This window comes from Epinephelus fuscoguttatus, linkage group LG1 (genome assembly GCF_011397635.1).
Source record: "Epinephelus fuscoguttatus linkage group LG1, E.fuscoguttatus.final_Chr_v1".
NCBI classification, from domain to species: domain Eukaryota; kingdom Metazoa; phylum Chordata; class Actinopteri; order Perciformes; family Serranidae; genus Epinephelus; species Epinephelus fuscoguttatus.
In genome coordinates this window covers 7,626,850-7,648,185 of record NC_064752.1, presented here as the reverse complement: position 1 = coordinate 7,648,185, position 21,336 = coordinate 7,626,850, and the positions used below count along the sequence as shown (strand labels likewise).

Below are 21,336 nucleotides of genomic sequence, written 5' to 3'. Positions count from 1 at the left end.
TGTTGTTGTTGTGTTGTTATGCCCTTTTGTTGTTTGAAATATGTTTGATTTTGTTCACTTAAACAATCAGTATTTCTGTTATAACTGTTCCACTGGTCATCAGTTACTTGAATGCGCTGTCATTGGATTGTGGGTCAGAATAGCCAGAAAAGCATGCAGGCTTGTATACTGCAAAATCAGACCAGATGTAGTAGGACATCCTGGTATTTTTGGCATACTGCATTAGACATACTATGTATTGGGGCATACCAAATCTTATTCTGGCCAACTATATAGTAAGGTAGTATTGGAACGCACAGAGAGGTTTTTTAAGCAGGGCATGGCTGCGTTTGCTGCCAGGACTGAGCCACCAAAGCAAAGTATTTTAAGCCAAAACATGGTATTTTCCTAACCATAACTAAATGGTGTTTATGGCTGAACTGAACCACACATAACAGTGTTTCCCACAGAATTAGAGTCTATGTGTGGTGGTTGGCTCTGCGCTGTGACAGTATGGAGCGATGAACAAGCAAACGGTATATAGTTATAGGTTTTAGTTTTGATGCATTTTATGTCTCTGTTTTAGATCATTCTTACCTAGCTATTAACTCAATTTTATGAGCTAAATAGCTTTTTGTGTATTTGGTTCTTTTTATACCTTTTATCCTATCTTACTGTTTTAGTCCCTCAGCTCTTAGCTCCAGTGTTTCCTCATGGGGGCCTACCACACTGAGAGTTGTTCCTGGTCTACTGATGGGGGTGCCGTCGGGAGACCGCTCTGACCTGGGTGGCTAAAGGGCACTGCACCTCGGGGTGGAGCCTCATGTCTGCCTGGGTCGGGGAGGTCTCTATGGCGGTGCTCCCTGTGGCCGTGGACCGTGGGCCCTCTTGGTGTGGACGGCCCCCAGAGGTGGCTTTTACCTTGCCTCAGGTCTCGGTGCTTGGCCATGTCTCTTTAGTGATAGTTAGTGTGTGTGTGTGACGTATCTCTATGTGGGGTGGGAGGGTTGGGTTTTCTCTTTTCTTTTTGTTTTCTGTTTTGGATCTTTGTTGTTTTTAACCTCTGTGAGGCACTTTGTGTTACTGTCATATGAAAAGTGCCATATAAATAAAGTTTATATAGATATATATATATACCAACAGTGCATCAAATGAATGCTCCAAAAATTAAAAAGTTTCAGTGTCACTGGTTTGCAGAATTGTACAACACCAACATTTATTCTGGTAATTTCCTTCCTCCTGATGTTTTTCTTTTTAACCCATCCGTTCATAAATTACTCACATTCATCCACTCCTCCCACCATCATCTCTCTTTCCATTCATCCCATCTATTTGCTCATCCATTAATTTTTTCATTGCAGATTTGTTCCTCATATCCGTTAGTCCGTACATCCCCTCCTCTGCCCCTCCATCACTGTCTACAACCATCTCTTCCTTTATAATGTAATTGACTCAATGAACCCTCTTTCCATCCATCATCCATCCATCCAGATGCACATACATTACGAACCCTCTAAATGCTGACTCTTCTTTCCACTAGTACGTCACTGCACTCCATTTCCCCTTTCAGAACTCCCTGCAGCCTTCCTTTCACCCATTCACTCTCATTTTCGCCATCCATCCATCCATCCATCCATATACATCATATATCAGCAGAGCTGGATGCTGTTTGAGCATCACGCTGAGCATCACAATTATTTTATTGATTGTAGCAATAAATTATTGGTTGAAAGGACCTGCAAATTGACCACCAAGCATGTTACCATCATCAACATCTTCATCACGATCACCATCTGAGGCCTAAGAAAGATAGAGGAATGAAACACCAATGTACAGTAGAAAGAAAAAAGAAGAGTGAGGTAGAGACAGGGATTAAGGAGAAAGAGGTAGAAAGGATAGAAGGAGTTGAGGAGATTGGAAACTGAAAGGAGCGCGTATTTGCCAGCTCCTTCACAACATATTTCTTTATGCAATATGTGTTTGTTTGTTTGTTTGCTAGTTTAATCCGAGTTGAGATGTACTGCTGATACGTCTGAGATGTTTTTATCCCACCAAAACACTCTTTGAATATAAAACGACACAAGGACGATGGAACTGAATCAGGGAAATTCTGATTCTAGCAATGCTCCTTTTAATAACTTTTCTTCGTTGAATGTGAGCACATTTCATTCATTGTATTTAATTAATTTTAATTTAATTATTTTTAGTCTGGCACTACAATAGCCCAGACAGCTGTCTAATTATAAAGAGCCCGCACTTAGTTGATTTACAAAATGTCCCATAAATTTAAAGAATAAAAACAACAGGCAGAAAAAGAAGAAAACAATCGGGATTTGTTAAAGAAAAAAAAAGAAGACAAATGTTGCACATATGGCGACCAGACTAGACCAAGAAAATACTGTTGGAATAATTTTCATCTAATCATAGCTGTTTTGTGTTCATGATGTAAAAACAGGCATTGCTGCATACACATTATCCCTTTTACACTGAACACTTTGATTTCCAATGAGTCCATTATGTTCATTGCATCTGAGGTGGCCTCCACGGGTAGCTGCACTTTATCATTCAATAAACTGATTGAAAACATTTCATTTTTTAAGTATGAATCCACCATTTAGACATGTTCCAATACCATTCAGGCCTTTGAAAATGGATAATGGTACCAGGAGCCTGAATGGTGCCAGCCAGGATCGTTTCTTAATATCATGAAGAGAGACGGAGAGCAGAGAGAGAAGAAAGTTATTAAGACGACAGTGAAAGAGACATACAGATTGAGGGATCAAAGACAGGGAGAGGGAGCTTGGGTAAATCCAGTATGCAATGCAGAGGGGGGTTTAGCTCCGTGTGTGTGAGTGTGTGCGCGCGCATGTGTTTTCTTTTTGAACCAGCTGTAAAGCTTTCTCCTTAGCTCAGGTGTTTTCTCAGCTATGGAAATGGGATTTCATACACACACACACACACACACACACACATACACACATACACACAAACTCTGTCACACAAAATCTTGCATATATAAGCACCCATAGAGAAGCCAGCACTTGCACCCACAGTATAGCACACACAAGTATACAAATGTATGCATAAAGAGACAAGGACACATCAGAAAGTTACAAATATGCACAGAAGTACACAGTCACACACATCCGTATGCACATACACTCGGCACAGTGTTAACATTGATGCGACGTAAATCCACTGGATCAGTAGAAAGCCACCGCAGCATAGCGTGCATTTCATGTGCAAACACGTTTTCCTCTAAAAATCAATTTCCCAGACACTGATGTATGTTAAAAGGTTACACAACACTGTTCTCTGTCAGTTCACAAAGCAAGCGTCAGCCTTTTGTGCCTGGCCAAGGGCAGCTCCTCACTGCTGTTAGCACAGAACTCGTGTTTTTCCATGGATCAGGAGCTTTTTGTGGTTAATTAGGCACACATAGTTGCACAAATACACTGATACAAACACAGACCCATGCAAAAGGCATCCCAGGATACTGGGACCCCAAGAACAGAACTCGAGAGCGAGATCTGAAGCTAAAATTGCACATTGGTGTTTGCTTTTTCAAGGGCATCCAAAACCATGGAGATTAGGCAAATTAGACCAATAATGGATTAAAACGCAGCGGCTTTGGTTGAGACACACTCTTTGTGGGTGACAGACTTCACAGAGTCATCGTGTTCTTTGAACTTTACTGCTAAAATGTTCTGATGTTTGCACGGATGTTGCAAAGGAGACGTGCTGAGGTAAAGCAGATTATGTGTTTGTTTGGCTTTAATGCTTTACCACAATAAAACAATCAGGAAATAGTTTGCTTTCCCTTGATCACTCTCTGTCTTTCTCAACCACCCCTTCTTTTGATGCCTACCTACCTTTTGAAAAGTTGGCTGTTTCTGAGTAAACAGTTTGTGTCGTGGCAGCCATGTCGATGTGTCATGTAATATCAGTGTTTGGCTGCGGTTAGGTCAGCGAGCCATAGCTTGAGTTGTTTCTCACCAAGTTCCACGTATGAGTCATCAGTAGCCCTTTTTACACAGAGATCACGCTACAGGGTCGCTGCAAGGTCCCTTCTTCATACCTGTGGCCTTGTAGAATCAAAAGGGGGTGTTAAATAGAACAGTGTTGACCTCTAGTGTGATAAAAAACGTATGCATCAGCAGCGCTTTCTAAACAACAACAGTGGCATTAATGTGTCAGTAACAGTCATTTACCATCTCTGTTATATGGTGACTGATCCCGTCCTCTGCTTTGAGGGTAAGGAGCTCCTGAATCTCATTGTTTTTCCATATTTGTGGACATTTACGGCTGCTGTTCTTCTTCGAGTTAGCCGTTAACTGCTAACAGCTAGTATTAAAATCTTCCTTTGGGTCGCATGCGTAACGTGTCATTAAAACGTGACATCTGTCCTGCCCCTGTTTATACAGAAATTATTTTGGCACTGTTGCTACCACTGTTCCCGGCTCAGAGGGGAGACAACTCTGTCCCCCCAGTCCACGATCGTACCTTATATACAGAACAGTGAGTTTCATTTTAAGGTAAACAAAGATCAATAATTTTTAGTTTCAGGTGATAATAATGAAAACATAGTTATGAATATTATTTACAATTCCTGCCAATATATTCCTTTAAATCCAACACGCTGAATAGTCCTATCTCAGGTTCTTATATTCATACCAGAGTTGTATATGGAGAAAAAGTGGTGGAAGAAGGTTCAGCAGGCCAACATTAATATACAGTAAAATAAAAAGGGGAACATCCTTAATTTTTTCAACGCAGATTTTACTGAAGTAGCAGATTCGATCCGTGCCAGCAGACCTCAGTGATGTGACATTTTGCTTCTTTAATGTGGCTTCTCCTGGATATTTTGAAGACGCACTGCACTTGAAGTACCATCAACGACTGTGCCGCTGCACAGTGGAAGCGGAAGATGGTCCAGAGTCACCTCTTGTGTGGAGAGCTAATAATTTCTATCTACAGTCCCTGCTTGTACTGGAAGTAGTTTTTCCACAGCATTACTGAAGGGCAATTATTTTCCCCAGTCTAGTTCAGCATAGCATTAGGCTGCATGTAAGGTGATTATGGCTAATGGTAGTCATTTTGTTTGGCCATAATGTGGCAGTGCTGGGTAATTGAAGGTGAGAGCAGGGTTGAGAGATAGCAATTTTTAACCTTTATGTGCTCAGGGAAGATTGAGCCTCTGTGCTCTTTTCAAGCTACTTCTTGACTACCTGCTTACACAGCTTATATTCACATCGAGTGGTCTCTCAGTCACACGTCCTCTGACAAGTCTGTCTGCCTCTTGGTCTGCCTGTCCAATCTTTCACATTATCACTCCCAACTCGTCAGATACAGCATCCTGGTCAGTGGCTGTACGCTGCAAATTATGACGCTCTAGGTTCCCCCTCTCGTGACAATTACTTTAGCTTTAGGCAACAAAACTACTTGGTTAAGTTTAAAAAAAATGATCATGGCTAGCAGTTATTAATAAGTTTAATAACTTATTAATAAGTCAGGCCTTTTAAAGTTTGGTATTGGATGTTAGTCACTGCTGCTAATTAGCTTGTGCTAACACTCTGGAGACGGTCCCTCAGCGCTGTGTCTAACCTGTTTAATAGCTACAGAACGTGTGTTGATCTGGTGCGGTGTTCGGCGATAGGAGATCAGACCCTCAGTGTAGTCCTGTTGTTTTCCTCTGGAACTGTGAAATATGTCCACAGCAACATGTTTTGGCCTTGAGACAGCATGTTGCACTTGTTGTTGATCTTCTTCTCTGTGATTATTGGCAGCTCGCAAACCATGTTTAAAGGTACATACATTATTGGCACTATTTATCAACTACAATTTTAATTGTTGAAATAATATGAGAGTTCAGTGTGTGTTTGCTGGGACTACTACTATGTGATTACACGGGAGTTAGTAAAAAGCTTGATGCATTTAATGCAGATGCTGGAAGGTGTCTTGTTCATCGATATCAGAAGCCGAGGGCTGCTGAGCAGTCTTCTGTATTTGATGTTGTGAATGAGAGTAGGTTAGTGTCACTCTCATGGGTGGTGTATTTCAACATATATTGCTACATAAAGATTTTTTAATACAGTAAAAATGGATATTCAAAATTGTTATGGATGACAAACACAGTCATGATGAAAATTTACTGCTGTTTTTATTTCCAAAATTAGGGGTGAACCAATTTGATATCAAGATCAATATCAGTGTCCATACCAATCACATAAAATAAAATAATAATAATAATTAAGAACTGAAAATGCTTTTGGGATGTTGTTGCAACGTCCACAGAAACTGTGTGAAGATGCAAAATGACTATTGATTCAATGTTTAGATCTCAATGAGTAAATGAGTGATTTGGGTTCCTCCAGACAGTCTTCACTGAGGTGGCCAGATGGGGCTGACGAAATCGTGGGGTGGCACACCAAATCCAATTCAATTCTTTTTATTCCTATAATTGTCATTATAAATAAATACCATGACATTCAATGCACAGAATAAAACGTAACTTATAAGAATACTTATGAAAGAGAACCGCTTTCCAAAAGCTGCATTTCAGGAGTTCTATTAGGCTTCTGTTGTGTATAAACTAGCCAAAAACTATGTTAATATGAGAGATAATAATAAATCTCATACTCATATATTCTGGTTTCTTACAGTTAATGTTACTAATCTGCTACTAAATAAAGTAGTAGTGTACTCTGCAATTTATTTTCAAATAGGCTGGTTGTCCTTTTTCTTAAAAAGACAAATATACAGCTTTTATATCAAGGAATACAGTATCATAAGAAGCAAAACAATTACTGGCAACAAGCCTTCTCAAGTTTAGGGGAGACTCGTGGGTACCCAAAGAACTCATTTTCACTCAGATATCTTGTGGGTAGTGTTCAAGGCACCCCTTTGAAGTTGGCCATGCCACTTGTTCCCTTGCCAAAATCTTGCCTAACTCAGGGCTGTTATTTAGCCGTCTTCCCAACAAGTTATCCCAACATTATTTGGTACCAGTCAGTGGCGTAAGGAAGTTAGGATGGGCAGTAGTTGTATGAGCAGGGCCATGGCCCCCATGGCCCTTCCCTTGGGAGCACCACTGATTTGGGCCATAAAAATAGCTGCTCACTTCCTGTGCACTAGAGGACTTCCCCCATATTTTAAATCACTACAAGGCACCAGTTGTTCAGAACCGCAAGTGTGTAAGCGGGATGATTAAAATAAAATAATGAAAAAATAAGCTTGAATCACTTTTATGTTTTATTTGACCGTTCACAGTAACAAAACATTCATTTGTATGAAAATATTGCATATTATTACTTTAATCCCTCATCTTTGTTAATTCTCTTCATGCATCAGGCAGCAGTCGCCTATACTAACACACTGAGCAGCTGGAGGCAAACAGTCCTTGCCTGCCCAACAAGGATATGAAGTTAATCCTCCTTTCTCAGCCGAGGGAAATAGATAAATAAGTCCACCAGTCTCTTTCTCTCTCTGGTCCTAACTTGCAAGATAAGACTCAGTTTTTGTTAAATAAGAAATTCTGTCATGAAGCAGATTTGTCTGTCTGCTGTGCAGCTGTTCAGTGACTTCACAGATCACTGTGTAGGTAACTCACACACAAACACCCACCTACACACACACACACACACACACACACACACACACACACACACACTGGGATATCTCTGTTTGATGCTGGTGCCTGTACGTTCCACTGGAAGTGGCTTTGTATGTGTATACACACACTTGTAGCCATTACACATGCACGCAGACAGCAACACACACACACACACACACACACACACACACACACACACACACTCTGGGCTGGACTTGTGAGTCAGTATTATTTCTCCTCATGTCAGAAGAAGGGAGGTGAAATGAGGTAAGCGGCAGGGATACTGTCTAGACCAGTTGATCCCTGTGACCTGCAGTCCAGATATATATTCTGCTGCCTCTCTGTCTCGTCTTCCATTTATCACTCTTTTATTCTGCTGCTCTTTCTCTTTCTTTTTCTGGCCTGCCTTTGCCTCAGTTATCTTCTGTGTCTTAACTTTCATTTCATCTTTTTTCACTCTTTCGGCTCTCTTCATTTAGATTCAGTTTTCAAATCACGTCAGCTGAATTTGCAAACAAATTTAGCACACTGCTAAGTAATTACGTGCACGATGTTTATCTTAGTGGTCTATTGGAGAACTCTTTCTCTTTGTTTCACAAACTCAATTTATTTCTGCTTTGTTCCTTCCTCATTTTTTGTCTCTCTCGATCACCCTTTGCCAAACCATGTCTTTTTTTACCCTTCCTTGATTTATTTCCCTCCTCCTCCACGTTAAGCTCTAGCTCTATCCTCCATCCTTCCTCATCTTTCATCAAGTCTGGCAAAAGGCTTCTTGTATGAAAAAACAAAACAACTACCCATCCCTAAAGGTGTTTCAAGTTCAAGTTCTTGATTATCATATACCCAACAATTAGAAGCAGTCGATGGCAATGAAAATGTTAGGCCCTCAGGCTCCATCCAACAGTGCTCATTAAAATTCTATAAAAAAAGACACATCTAAGACATAAAATAGTGCAAGTTAAAATAAAATATAAATAAAGTAGTATGAATTGTGTAGACTGTGGATATTGGTGTGGAGTGTGGATACCCCACCAAGCCCGATGGGACCCATTGGAACCCATTGGGACCCAACAGGTCAGGCCGGGTTTGGATATTCATTCATTCGTTTGTTGTCAAAGCAACACGAAGAAATGGACGCAGCAGTGTAAAGAGGGCTGCACGCTTGATTCAGCAGCTGCACCAAAGCAGAGTGTTTTCCTTACTGCATCAGGCTCGGGAGGCGTTCGGGAACAGTATGGCGGTTGGGTAACTACTCTCTCGGACTTGAGTCAGGTTCGGACCTAAATATGAAGCTTGAACCATAGTCTGCATGTATGTGCTTATAGCTAGAGAAGCATTCATCTGATCTACTCCTTACGTGGAGGGTACACTGACAGGGACCTGAGGTAGTGTAGTCTTGAGTTTGGTGGAATTTGGACACTTGGCACGTTCTATATTTATAAACTTTAAACAAACAGGTGAACAGTGCTCTCTGTGGTAGCAGAGGTGGGGCTTCGGGGCTCTGAGGATTGATCAAACTCTTCCCTGGAGTCAATGAGCATGAGCGGATAGACTACAGCTGGACCACCACTTTGCCATTGCAGCTCAAATTGTGTACGTTTGGCATACTAACCTATGACACTAATATTGTTACAGCCTGCAAATTACCTCTACTAATTAAATGCATGATCTACTTTAAAACCGTGGTGGTTATGTCAGAGCAAGCACCTAATACCTCTTTGTTCCGCTGTGTTTATTTCCGCAGAGAGTAGCTGTGGCTTGGGGATGTTTTTCAGGGGAAGGTTTTGTGATTTTGGTCCCCAGACAATCTTGCTGTCTTGCTTCACTTTTCACTTTCTCTCTAACTGGGAGTGTTGGTGTTGGCAGTGGTATGAGAAGTTCTCAAAACTTTTGTTTGTATGAGCAGTTCTCCAGGAAGCTGCAAGCACAAACACCACAGGCTGAGAAATTGGCCCATCAGAACAGGCAAAGGGTTCTGCACTAGTGAAAGTTGCACATGTAATGTATATACACAGAGGTGGAAAAGTTTTTCAAACCTGTTGTAGCTGCATGGATAGCTTGTTTGAAGTCGATATAATATGTATACATTCAGTAAAAAGCATGCAAATCCCTCAAAATCAATACAGTACGGTATTGCCTATTATCTCTCAGTATGCTACTATAATTCCTTGTAATGGAGGCAAATGAACATTAACAGTTGGGTTTGGTTATTAAGACATGAGTACCCTCTTGTAAATTGACGCCTAGCATTACACAAGTGTGCTGGGATCAAGCATCCACTTTTTTGTCTACTGATTTCTGTCTACATTTCCCTCCTCATCTTGTTTCCCTTCTCTGCACAACAGCTCAGCCACACTTGTATTTTCCAACCCATGCTAGCGGCTCACTGGTCCACTACAGATTGTAATATGTTTCAGATTTCAGAGCGATTTTTCATCCAAACCGAGGAGAATTGCAGCAGCCCGGCTCTGCAGCAATAGAATGAAGTTGAACCCGACCCTGTGCTTCAGAGAAAGAAAGAAAGAAAGAGAAAGAGGTGAAGTTACCAGTCACAGCTATCCCACCTTTGAAAGAAAGTCTTTGAGCAGCATGATTGTATCCAGCACTTAACCTTTAATGCATTGGAAGACATTTAAATTCAGAGATGTGGCTGGAGCAACAGATTGTTTCCTCATCTTAGATGGACATTTGTTGGAGTTGCAAAGTCCAGTTGTGGGAGGGAAATATTTTGATTTGCACAGATAATAGAGGCGACAGGTGTGTGGAAGTCACTGTGGCACATTTACACTCATAGTGACGCAGCACAGTGGCTCTTCTTAGCTGATGTTACGGCTGTATGTGTTATGTGCTGCTGTCCCTTTTCCCTCCATTGGAGGAGGTGCTTAAGAGCTCCTGTGCCAATAGCAAAGGAGAGAGGCCTCTAGTATAGGGCTGGGCGATATAGACAAAAATTCATATCTTGGTATTTTCAGTCTGAAGGGCGACACACGATATATATCTGAATATTTTCCATGAAATGGAATACATGTTCAGCTGCAAGTCAAAGCATCATTTGAGATGTCATATGCACTTTCATAAAAACGGACTGTGATCAAGGGCGGCACGGTGGTGTGGTGGTTAGCACTCTCACCTCACAGCAAGAGGGTTGCCAGTTCGATCCCAGGCGTGGGAGCCCTTCTGTGCGGAGTTTGCATGTTCTCCCCGTGTCAGCGTGGGTTCTCTCCGGGCACTCCGGCTTCCTCCCACAGTCCAAAGACATGCAGATTGGGGACTAGGTTAATTGATAACTCTAAATTGTCCGTAGGTGTGAATGTGAGCGAGAATGGTTGTCTGTCTCTATGTGTCAGCCCTGCGATAGTCTGGCGACCTGTCCAGGGTGAACCCTGCCTCTCGCCCGATGTCAGCTGGGATAGGCTCCAGCCCCCCCACGACCCTCAAGAGGATGAAGCGGTTAGAAGATGAATGAAGACTGTGATCAAAATAAAATGCAAAGACAGGGATTTTTCCCTGTTTGAAAATATTCAGCATGTAAAAACGATATATAATGAATTATGTTTTGCACACAGGGTTTAAAGGTTTGCAGCACAGGACACAAAACTATAAGATGGGTATAAAGGTATCAAGTGGGCCTAAATCCACTGTAGTTTGTAAGAATTAAAAATCTTTATGTGGGGAGTTAAAAAGTCCAGTTTTCCATCTGTTGGCCTTTCAAATGAATCTGGAGCTGGAAAATTATTGAAATCTTTTTATTTATTTAGGCTATTAATCTTATTTATGCACAGAGCATCAACAGAGAGGCCAAGAGAGGGAAGGCACGAGAGACACTTTGTCCTCGTTATATACGTCTTGTATATAAAACGTGTGTGTTGTTGATGCATTTATTAAACACATCTGTCGCCTGCATCCAGGCGCTGTCTCACTGTCACACAGTAGACTACAACTACCAAGAAGAGCGGCGACGCGCTATGATCCACCTCACACACAAACTTGCAGCACAGCGCTGTACTGCATGTGTGCTGTGGTCATTTCAGCACATGCAACATACAGACCGATGTCACACTGTAGACTAATTAACAGACAGATTAAACAGAGGAGCAGCTCTGTGTCTCTCTGAGTGTTGATGGAGAAACTGTGAGGGAGTGAGGGGGCAGAGTTGTGCGGAGAGTGTGACAGAGGCGAGATGCACACTGGTATGTGTCATGTGACGCAACTTGACCCTATATTGATATATTGTACATTGTCATTATATCGCCCAGCCCTACATTGGTGTGGGGACTGCTGGTCCTTCTGCCCCTCAGCCTCGGATCTTTGTTGTCTTGTTTGCGTGTTAAAAGATCCCATGGATGTGGGCATTTTAAAGATGTCTTATGTGGTTATTTTGGGTCAGTGGTGGAGTTTTGTTCGCCCCATATTGCCACCCAAAGGTGTAGTGTAACAGTCAAACTTAATACAGCATATGTGACTGTTGGCATTTTTAAGTATGTTGATGATAATATTTACATTTGAAACTTTAACATTTTAATTTCAGTTCCAGTTATTGTTCAACTGTGTGTGTGATGCACACTGCAAAGAATAAGAACAAGGTATGGAGATGGTCTTCCTCCGTATGGGCAGACATTGCCACTGTAATGAAGTCATTTCTCCAGTGTGACTGGGTCCAACAATAATTGCCAGCTGGTGGTATCGAGGCTGTCAGTACATTGTATTGAATTATACCACGGCTACAAAAAATACTCACTTCTAATTGGCTGGCAGCCATCCTTTTAAATCATATAGAATTATATCTTGAGCATAGTTCTGCTCAGCAGCTTAATGCGAGGCTTCTCCTGATAATTGCTTATGTTGCACAATGCATAGAATAAAATCCTCAGACATTCGACTATATAAAACAGAATTCTGCTGCCTGGGTCCTGAGTGCAGACACAAGCAGATGCAGAGTTATGTCAGCATTAATCAAGCAAAGTTAAACCATGAGTGAAGGCTTCATAGCTTTATGATAACATTTTACTTCTAAGTGTGGAGGCTTTCTGTGAACAGGTGCAGCCTGTAGGAGCACAGGTAGACAGACAGGTGCTGTGGTTGTGTCGCAGGAGTTAAAGGGTTAACACAGTGACACTCTGAGTCGAAGTCATCCATAGCTGAGTCTTAATAAAGTCACAGGGTGGGTGGGAGGAGGGAACTTTATATAGCACACTGCCGAGCATGAAGGACTGCATTAACATACACACTCACTGACGGCGTAAACGGCCTTCACACACGCGCGCGCAAAAACACCTCCAACACACACTCCTCTGTCTCAATCAATGCATCGCTGTTGTCAAACACACACTGCCCACACACACAATGCTCTCCATATGTTTCTGTGTCTCGCACACACACACGCAGACACACAAACTCACCCTTGTGACTGTGGGGTCAATAAATCTCTCCATTAGCATTGAGATGTCTTCATCATAGTCAGTGTTGTGGAGCTGCCGCTATGACTCCATTTCATGCCTGGCTTAATGCATATTTGACCTTGGTGTGAACACACACACACACACACACACACACACACACACACACACACACACACATGTACACACCACATACTGCTGAAAGGTAGACATGCAAATACCCACACTTGTATTAATGCAGGAGAGCACACACACACACACACACACACACACACACACACACATCAATGTATATATATGACCTTACACATTCAAACACACACCTGTGACCTTGGAGACAGCCGCCAGGAGTCCTGGGAGTCTCTGAGACAAAGGAAGTATTGTTCAAGTTTGTGTATGTGTGTGTGCGTGTGTGTGTGTGTGACTATGTTTATTTTATTTCTGAATGATTGTGTGTATTCGTGTTCATGAGTATAATGTTTGTTGTTGCAGGGATACTGTCAGGCGGCCTTGTCCAATCCTAGTAAACTAAAATACACGCCTACTTATTTGCTTCTTGTTTGGTTGAGGCTGCGACAAAGATGCAAAGATGCAATTCTGCTTTGCCACCAGAAGCAATTTTTTAATTCACCTCCTCGCTTGCAATGGAAGTCAGTGGGGGCGAATATTTGCAAGTGTTAGATTACTGATGTGTGACCCTGCCATTTAATGAGCTCGTTTACTCCGGCTGGTGGGCCAAGCTTGGTTTTGGCATGACTTGGCGATTAGGTCACAAACCTACTAATTCTACATCTTCATATTCAATCAGTCTCCACAAGTTTAACCGAAGTTTATGAGGCGTGACGGACGTGATTGACATTTTCATTAGAAACCCCTCGATTCTGATTGGTTGTTTTCCTTCAGCAGCCATTAGGAACTTTTTTTCCATACATTATCTGTCTTGTGTACTACTGTGTGGATGTAGTGGCGATTTCAGCAAATATTGCAAAAAGTTATTTTTTATAAAAGTCACCAACTGTAGCTTTAGTTATATCGAGAGAGAGAAGTGAGTAGAATGATAACGGGCTGTAAAAGAGAAAGCAATTAAAAGAGAGAAACATTATGTCACCCAGATAATGTAATTTATTCATTTGTTTTCCCAGCAATATTTTGCATTCTAATATTTAGGGGAATGCTTTGTAAATCTTGTTGGGGAAGAGATTATGTGTAGTCTTGGCTACATACTGTAAAAGTTAACGCTGACTTTAAACACAGGACCAACATGTGGACTAATATTCACCAAAACCAAACACCACATATAGTCCAGTCAACCAGTAGTTTGACCCAGGGAAGATTGCAGTAGTAATCATTCAAGTTTTTTGTGACCTCTTGAGACATCCAAATAACATATTAAAAGTATACCATTATATAGTGGATCAAGGTAAATTCAGGGCTTGAAATGTGGGGACGTTTGTCACAGAACCACCCAAGGAAGTGCATATCTCTGCTTCTGAACATGATATTTTCATACAACTTATGTCTAAACATAAGTTTTCCAGGATGTTCTTTCACATATAACCATCAGATACCAACCATCCGATTTCCTGTGATGTTTTCAAGCATAACAAATACAAGTTTCCACTGTTGCCTTGTATGTGTTACCTATCCCATCTAATACATACAGGATATCTTTTTCTTGCACATCAGCATGAGGCACAGCGTTACATATTGCTTTTGCAATTTATTCAAATTTAAATAAATTGTTTTAAGTGAATGGGAAAAATAAGATCGTGGTAATAAGAGTAAAGATGCTAATGAAATAGTTGAATAGAAAAGACACTGCACTACAATCCCCTAAATAACTCTCAAACTTACAACGAATGGTGCCGTTATAGACAAGGATGTGCGCGATTAGATGTCTAAAGATTAAACGTCCGCCCCCTCGCTAGTCGGCACCAGAAATATTAGTCGGTTAAACCAATTAGTGTTTTATTCATGTACAAGGCCGCTTAACTGTCATGTAGCTGCCCTCCACTAGTGGGTGCTACAGAGCTGTCAGACAGCAGTCCCCCTCCCCGCGGTAACGCTCAAGTAGACTGGAGTTTTAAAACAGCGCAGTGGGAAATTGGAGAGATGTCCTCTCACAAAACCAGTGCAGTTTGGCAGTATTTTGATCTAGAAAATGAATTCAGCAGCAATTAATCTTTTTTGAGATGTTTTATTATTTGTTCACTTTAAGTGAGTTGTTGTCAGATAATGTGCAGGGTTCACATTCATACCACACGGCGCAAAGTGTCTCGTTCTTTAGCAGCATTTAAAATCCAACATGGTTGTTGAAGATTGTGATTAAAGGCTTCAAAGGGCTCTTAAATTCACACAGTATTTTTTGGGACAATGTTTCAAATACTTAACAATAAATTGGGCTAAATTTTGACTTTTTTCTGAGTGCTTTCTCTTTTTAGACTAGTCGACTAGTCTTAATTAAAATTTCCGTTTAGTCAACAGGGAAATTAGTCGGATACACCCATAGGAGCAGTGTGGCACAAACTGTAAGAAGAACATTTGGGAAAAAGAAAAGGTTTTTGGGTAACAGTCCTCTTGAAAAGTGTTTTATTGAAAAGATTGACCCCAAAAACTTAGGAAAAGACACCAAATATGTTGCATCAGTGTACATAGACCCTCCAATATTAACATCATTTCACCCGACCATGTAACTGTAACATGTTCAAACTTTGCTTTTTACTTTAAATAAAGAATGTTCGGCTAAATCCATGAAGGTATTCCTTTATCACACAATGCAGGAGGGTATTAGGATTAAAACTATAAAACATTACTATTGCCTCTTCTTCTAGGTTGGGCCCATTTCTGAGTTAGATTGATTGGACTAATAGCACACAAGACATGAGCCACTATCTCCTCCTACTACCATCCACCCTGATCCTCTCCTCATTACTTCTGTGCAGTGGATGGATGTCAAACTTCCTGGACTGAATCCAAGCCGAGATCATGTTTCTTCTAAAATGTATTTGACAAAGCAAACCAATCGTTGGAGTTAAGTTTGATTCAGAGGTACAAAGGAGGGCATAGAAAGGCAGGATGAGAGGAGTGTATACAGATTTATGGGATAAGATGCAGCGCTGGAGTAAATTCTCAGTGGAACTATTTTGGAGACACAGTGTGAAGGGGAAGTGTGAAGTACAACCCGGTTCTGTTTCAGTGAGCAGACAGTTTGTGTTTGTCCTGACCTCCCTTCACCTCCTCTTTTTCTCCTCTACTCTTTACTCCTGTCTCTCCTACACCTTCTCCCCTCATCTGTCTCCTGTCCCACCTCTCCTCAAGACTCTTTTTCATTCTCACCTGCTGTTCTTGTCTTTCCTCTTTTGTTCTCTTGCCTATCTTTACTCCACCTCTTCCTCTACTGTCCCTTTGTCTTGCCTCTTCTCCCCTCCCGCTGTCTGATTTCTTCTTCTTGCCTCCCATTTGTTCTCCTCCGGTCTCCCTCTTGTCTTCTCTTCCCTTTTATCAACTCCTCTCCTTTCATTTCACCTCTACTCATTCTGACTTTTACTCTTTTATCAATTTCCCCTCTCACACAAGACCTGTCAGCTGTTTTGAATCACTCAGTATAAGCCCATCAGATCTACTTGGCTGTTTTTTGATCCCCCCCTTTTCCTTTCCTTTCTCACACACACACACACACACACACACACACACACTCAAGTAGGAGCTGCAGAGTGACCCATGTGGCCGGCTCATTCTTCATTCGTTTAGGGAAGCCAGTGTTTAGATTGGCTTACGGAGAAGCCACTTAAGGCCACTAATGAATCCACAGCCATCATTAACATGCAAATAGCTCCATTAAGAAAACATAGAGTCATGCAGTTTTATATTACAGCCCACTCTCCTTCTGAGACACACACACACATACACACACACACTTCAGTGAGTCTGGCCGGGCTGGTTGACAGAAGCCATATTGCCACAGCACTGAACAAATGGCATTTTGTTTATCAAAACCACAAAGAGAAGATTAAAACATAACTTTTTGGGGGGTTTCACATCCCTCTAATAATGTAAAACTTAAAATAAGTTTCTTCCAAGTATTGAAAGCTAATTTATTTCCCTTTCTGCTCACTCCTGCTCCTCTTCTCTTTTTTTAATTTGACTTTTGTCCTTTCTCCCCCTCATTTCCTCCTCCATTTCCTACCCACCTGCTTTTGTAAGCACATTTTGGATTTGCCCGAAAGAGAATTTCAGTTTTACACTTTGCTGAGGTACAAAAGGTGACCCACCAATAAAGAGAAGATAAGAAATAATGGAATGGAATAAACCGTATGGTAAAGTTCTCATATTTGGACCTTCTTCTTCTTCTTTTCTGACACAGAGTGGATGCAGCATATTTATCGCTGTCATCCACTTTTACAAGCTTCCTCCGGGTCCTCTGGCACAGCTCTTGACAAGTGACATTCCTTCATCAGTCTCTCTGTCCCCTGAACCCTCCATCTATCCCTCCATCTGTCCCGACTAATAGAGCACATACACTCATCCAATCAATCTGTCCATGCCTTAATTAGCGGAGAGATATTCCAATTACCTGTCTAACGTCATGCCCACCAATCAGAGCTCAGGGTGTTGAGTGACTCATTTAACTCAGCACTTGTCATCAGCGACCAGTTTTCTCTCACCTGGAGTGTGTCCATGACGTGCACAGTGTGTGTGCAGTGCATTTGTGCTGAGTGTGTTTGTAATAGAGGGGAGGTCTGTTATCATGGTAACATCTCTCTGTGTCTCTTTCTGTTAACAGACAGCAGCCAGCCGTCACTCGCCCAGCCCTCTCTGACCCTGCAGAGTTTTCCCTACGGAGGCTGTGAGTCTGTGGAGCTCTCCTACCAGAGCGGTATGTGTACACAACTTAGGTAGTTATTATTAGTTGGGCCCAGATCTCACAGAAGGCGTTTGGCAGGTTGCAAAATTCGAAATGCAAATAGTTTGTTGGGCACAGGGAAACAGAGATCTGTGTGGGCACATGAGATCCTAAAAAGGAGGGTGGATCATGGGGAGTAGCCTACCACAGTTGGTCCAGGAGCTTCTCCTCAATGATGGCCGTTTCCAGGTAGGTATATCTTGACAACCTGCTGTCTATCATTGGACCTAGCCTACAAAAATGAATACTAACTACAGGAAGTCCGTTGTTCCTGCCAAGCGACTGAGCACCACTACTTTTCATTTATTTACTAACCCACCACAGAAGGCCCACCAGTGGAGATGGCATTGGGAGCTTTTACTCTCTGAGTTAAAACTTCTTTTCAACTTGAGGAGTTCAGAGTGCTCCAGCAAAAACGCCAGGTGCCGGGAGCACAGAAACGCAAAGCATGTAGCAACACAAAACCAGCAAGCAAAAAGCTTCATTATCATTAAAAACGATGACAACGAGCTGCCTTCAGCTGCTTAAATGCTTCCTGTGTTGTTGGGGCCTTATTTTGTTAGTTGGTGTCTTTTAGTTAGCCAGTCAGTTAGTTAGTTAGATAGTCAGACATTTGGTTAGCTATTAAATTAGTTAGCCAAAAGGTAATTCCGTCAGTTAGTTAAACACAACCTTAGTCCTTGGCTAATTATTTGGTTAGCTAGCTAAATTGTTAGATGGTCAGTCAGTCAGTCATGTGGTTAATGTTAGTCAGTCAGTTTGGTACCTAGTCAACAAAGTTGTTAGTAAGAAAGCTAGCATGGTAAATAGTCAGCCAGTTAGTTATTTGGTTAGCTAATTAATTAGTTAGCTAGCCCAAAGATATTTCAGTCAGTTAGTTAAATGCAACCTTAGTCCTTGGATAATTATGTGGTTAGCTAGCTGGGTTGTTAGATAGTCAGTTAGTCAGTTAGTTATGTAGTTAATGTTAGTGAGTTAACATTAGTTGGGTTGCTACTCAACCAGTTTGCCAGTAAGCAAGCAAGCTAGCTAGCTAAATTGTCTGTCAGATAGTTATTTAGTTAGCTGATTAATTAGTTAGCCAATACACAACATTACAGTTAATTTAGCCAGTCATGTTATGTGGTTAGTCAGTTAGCTTACCAGTCATCCAGTTTGGTAGTTAGTTAGCTAGCTTGCTAACTAGGTAAAAGTCAGTCAGTTTAATAGTTGGACAGTCAATTAGTTAGATATTAAGCTAGCTAGTCTGATAATGTATTATTAATGTATAACATTAATAATACCGAGATACCACACACCAAAATGCCACCTATCCAGTTCAGTGGAACTGCTGACCTCGCTCATATGTCAAAAAAGGTTTCTAGCTTCTGGGTTTACCTCTGCGGTGCATTAAAAAGCACTACCACCCCTGGCAGCCAGTCTATGTGTCAGTCAGTACGTTAGCTAACTAGTCATTTAGGTAGTCTGTTACTTTTTCAGCGGCTTTATTTCTTAACCAGTCAATTAGTCAGTTGTACTGGAAGTTTGTTATTTTGTCAGACACCTAATCAGTTAATGTTTTAGTCAGTGGATTTTTCTGTTAATCAGTTGGTCAGTTAGTTAATTATAGCAAACTGGGCCGCAAGCTGAAGACCTCTAAACATGGAGCTGGAGTCGTTTTCTCATTTTGTGTAGAGACGTGACAGTCATCCACAGCTGAGAGCAGTTCATCTTAGTGCAAGTGTAACATTAAGGGTTGGTCTAGAGAGAGAATTGAGTGTGCCTCTTGCTGAGCAACTGTCCTTTTGATATGCTTTTAAGCTATTATCATGACATTAATTAAAAAGAAAGTAGCCTAGAGGGACATATCAGCTGCACCAGACTCATCCAGTATTTTAGGCTGCAGAGGTCAAAAAGCTCTCTCAGTTTGTTTCTGACACTGCAGCAACATCAGGACTCATAGCACAGGTAATAATGCTGACGGTACCTGCAGGATATAAGTTGTTGTAGGCGAGTTTAACGATTAAACAATCAGACATACTCAGAAAGTTATGTAGAGGAAGAGTCAGTTAGTTGTCACTTAGTTACTTATTTGTCTATTTTAATATACTGTATTGTCAGATGCTTGCAACAACTCAGACTTATGTACTTAGCTCATTAGTTTTTTACATGAAAGAAATAAGACTGTGGTACTCATTTACTTACTTAGATTTGCTATATTAGCTGGTTTAATGATTGGACCTAAGTTGGTCATTTGGCTTAGGAGTGAAATTCACTGCAAGGAAATTAGATTGAAACTGCAATTGGGTTTGATCATTTTCAAGATCGATCCATCCATCCATGCACCCACGCTCCCTCCCACATACTTACTGTATCTATTCCCTTGATTATATATTCATCTCTTTCTGTCTCCTTCTCTGTAAAATGTTTCTGTCCCTGCAGGTCAGTTCCAGGCAGGCCAGTTTCAGCCTGCTATTCGAGTTGCAGACCTCCTCCAACACATCACCCAGATGAAATGTGGACAGGGCTATGGTTTCAAGGAGGAATATGAGGTGAATAGACACACGCCCACACAAACACACACACACATACAAAGAGGCTTGTAATGACAACAACTGTTAAATGGGCATCAATCTTCAGATCGGCAACACAACAAGCTGCTATTAGTAGGACGGTTAATAGGTGTAATAAAATATTTGTGTACCCCTGAATGTGTGACTATAACTGCTGGTAAAATAATAAGTCAGTGAAAGAAGAATTTCTTTATGATAAAGACATGGTGTCGCAAAGCCCTGAACTTGACTGGCACCATGTCTGGGCTTTATCCTTGCCTATTGTTAAGTGCAAGATGGGATACGCTTCAGCAGTCCTATGACCCTGAACAGAAGTCAGCTGTGCACTGACACATTTTAAAAAGTCAAAGGCCTTTTGTCTGAAAAATATATTTAAACTGCACCAAGATGATTTTTACTCCACAATAAAAAAGGCCATTAGTGTACACAGCGTAAATCTGAGGATGCTTTCACACCTGCCCTGTTTGGTTCGGTTCAATTGAACTCAAGTTTGTTTACCCCTAACTGAAGTTTGTTTGGGCAGGTGTGAACACAGCAATCACACTCAGGTGCGCACCAAAACAACCGGACCGAGACCTTCTTGAAGAGGTGGTCTCGGTCCAGTTACAGACAAACTCTGATGCAGTTCGTTTGTGGTGAGAATGTGTTCCGACCTGGATCTGAACCAACTGAAGTCGCATTACGCATGAGCATGTTACAGTCCTGGAGGATTATTAATGTGCACCTCCTTTTGTACTGCCTTAATATGCACATTCAGCACATCACAAATCAGTTATTAGCATGAAAAAACATTTAAGAGGAAAACCTGTAAGTATTAATGTTCCCCTGTAGAATAATGCTTGAGTCTTTCCCTCAGCACAGACGATCAGTTTTCAATTTACAATTCAATAAATT

The 21,336-nt window shown here is 41.4% G+C and overlaps 1 protein-coding gene across 5 annotated transcripts in view; it reads left to right on the top strand.

The window, feature by feature from the left end:
* The window catches only part of ptprt (protein tyrosine phosphatase receptor type T), a 561,846-nt gene that overhangs the window by 450,140 nt on the left and 90,370 nt on the right, over positions 1-21,336 (top strand). For all 5 annotated transcript variants that reach the window (XM_049597546.1, XM_049597460.1, XM_049597372.1 and 2 more), the window contains 2 exons: positions 17,771-17,863; positions 20,312-20,421. In XM_049597546.1, the coding sequence (XP_049453503.1) occupies positions 17,771-17,863; positions 20,312-20,421 (203 nt within the window). The remainder of the gene's footprint in view (positions 1-17,770; positions 17,864-20,311; positions 20,422-21,336) is intronic.